Below are 1,905 nucleotides of genomic sequence, written 5' to 3'. Positions count from 1 at the left end.
CCCTCCCCCACCCCGCCGCTTATGCCCCTCTTTCCACTCCGTACCAGCAACTTTTACTCACTCTCCAACCCCTTTCATCCTCCGAGGTCCCTCTGGACGAGGCACTTGCACTCACCCTCGTGTTCTGCCCTTCCAGAGCGTCCTGCCCGGCCTGGCCATGCTCTTCCAGGCCGCCCTGCCGGTCCTCCTGGCCGCCCTGGCCGCCGCCGTGCCAGCCAAGTTGCCGCCGGCCGCGGCGCCGGCCCCGCCCCCGGCCCAGGCCGCGTCCTCGGACGGCAAGCTTCCCGCCGACATCCTCTGCAGCGTGTACGGCGGCTCTTACTGCAAGGGCGTCCCTCAGCAAGCGCAGCCGACCCGCAGCAAGCGCCAGGAGCCCGTGGATCCGGACCAGTGCGCAATCTTTGGCGGCCCCAGCTGCCAGGGGCAGGCGGCGGAGGGCGGCTCGGAGCCCGCCCGCAATCCGCGGCAGGACCAGGACGCCGGCACCGTCCCCGCGGACCTCGACCCGAACCAGATCTGCAGCATCTTCGGCGGACCCACCTGCCCGCCCTCCGACCAGAACAAGGTCTACGACCCGGTAAGTCATCCTACTCCTCACGTGTCACGTTTAGTAGAGTTGTTTCGGATAGGATATGATATGCGTATCCCTGTGCTTTAGTCTTTGACCGATAACGTAATCCTGATCTGAAATAGAATGCTGTGATAAAAGCACCCCACCGTCTGAAATTGGCGTAATTTTTGTACTGTCCCTCACTCACCCTCTGCCTCTTTATTGTTGACCGCGTAGTGCTTGTGCCCCAGCGGCCAAGGCGAAGGCTGCGAGTGCGTCCCGTACTACCAGTGCGACAACGACACGGGCTCGTTCAACACGGACGGCAAAGGCGTCATCGACATCCGCCAGAAGCAGGACCGGGAAGAGTTCGACGCGAGCGCCCCCAACTCGACGTGCTCGCACTACCTGCAGCAGTGCTGCAGAATTCGGTCGGGCAGCGGTCCCTCGTCGGAGGCCCCCTGGCCCACCCCTGACCCCTACCCTACACCGGACACCTACCCTACACCGGACCCCATCCCTTCGCCTAAACCCGTTCCCGGCCCTCACCCCGTCACCCAGCCCAAGTGCGGCGTTCGCCACGGGGGCGGCATCGGCAAGAGGATATCCGGGGCCATGCACGACGAGGCGGACTTCGGAGAGATCCCCTGGATGGTGGCCATCCTGAAGAAGAGGCAGGCGGAGCACGACTACATGTGCGGAGGTGGGCTGATCGCGCCCAACGTCGTGCTGACGGCCGCGCACTGCGTCGACGGGTGAGTACCGGCCAACCGGCCACCGCTTCCTCCTCGCCCTCACCGCCGGCGGGCTGGCACCACCGAGGTCATGACACCTTCTTTCCCCTCGACAGGAAGTCGGCGAGCAGCATGAAGATCCGCGCCGGCGAGTGGGACTCGCGAACCGAGCTGGAGGCCTACCGCCACCAGGACAGGGACGTGGACGCCATCGTGCAGCACCCCGACTACGTGCCGCAGTCGCTGCACAACGACGTGGCCCTTCTCATCCTCCGCGAGCCCGTCAAGGTCGGCTTCCACATCGGCACCATCTGCCTGCCCGACCAGGACCAGAACTTCGACTACAAGAGCTGTCTCGTCAGCGGCTGGGGGAAGAACGTCTTCGGCAAGGAGGGCGTCTACCAGAACATCCTGCGCCGCATCGACGACCTGCCCGTGGTGCCGCACGCCCAGTGCCAGGAGAAGCTGCGCAGGACCCGGGTGGGCCCGTACTTCAAGCTCAACAAGAGCTTCATGTGTGCCGGCGGCGTCAAAGGGAAGGACGCGTGCACGGTAAGGATACGGGGCGGGGTAGAGAGGGGCACCCCCGGGCGGGGAGCGGTGCGGGGAGCGGTGCGGGGC

General features: G+C 65.7%; 1 protein-coding gene across 1 annotated transcript in view; it reads left to right on the top strand.

Annotated features, from left to right (window-relative positions):
• The window catches only part of LOC113209812 (uncharacterized), a gene marked incomplete at its 3' end in the record, with an annotated part of 6,888 nt that extends 5,052 nt beyond the window's left edge, over positions 1–1,836 (top strand). Inside the window, 3 exon segments of the mRNA XM_052276412.1 lie at positions 32–577; positions 788–1,305; positions 1,401–1,836. Coding sequence (XP_052132372.1) covers positions 32–577; positions 788–1,305; positions 1,401–1,836 — 1,500 coding nt within the window.
• Between the last annotated feature and the right edge of the window lie 69 nt (positions 1,837–1,905).

Source organism: Frankliniella occidentalis, unplaced genomic scaffold (assembly GCF_000697945.3).
Source record: "Frankliniella occidentalis isolate FOCC.00 unplaced genomic scaffold, Focc_3.1 Scaffold2848, whole genome shotgun sequence".
Taxonomy (NCBI): Eukaryota; Metazoa; Arthropoda; class Insecta; order Thysanoptera; family Thripidae; genus Frankliniella; species Frankliniella occidentalis.
This window is presented reverse-complemented; position numbering and strand designations above follow the sequence as displayed.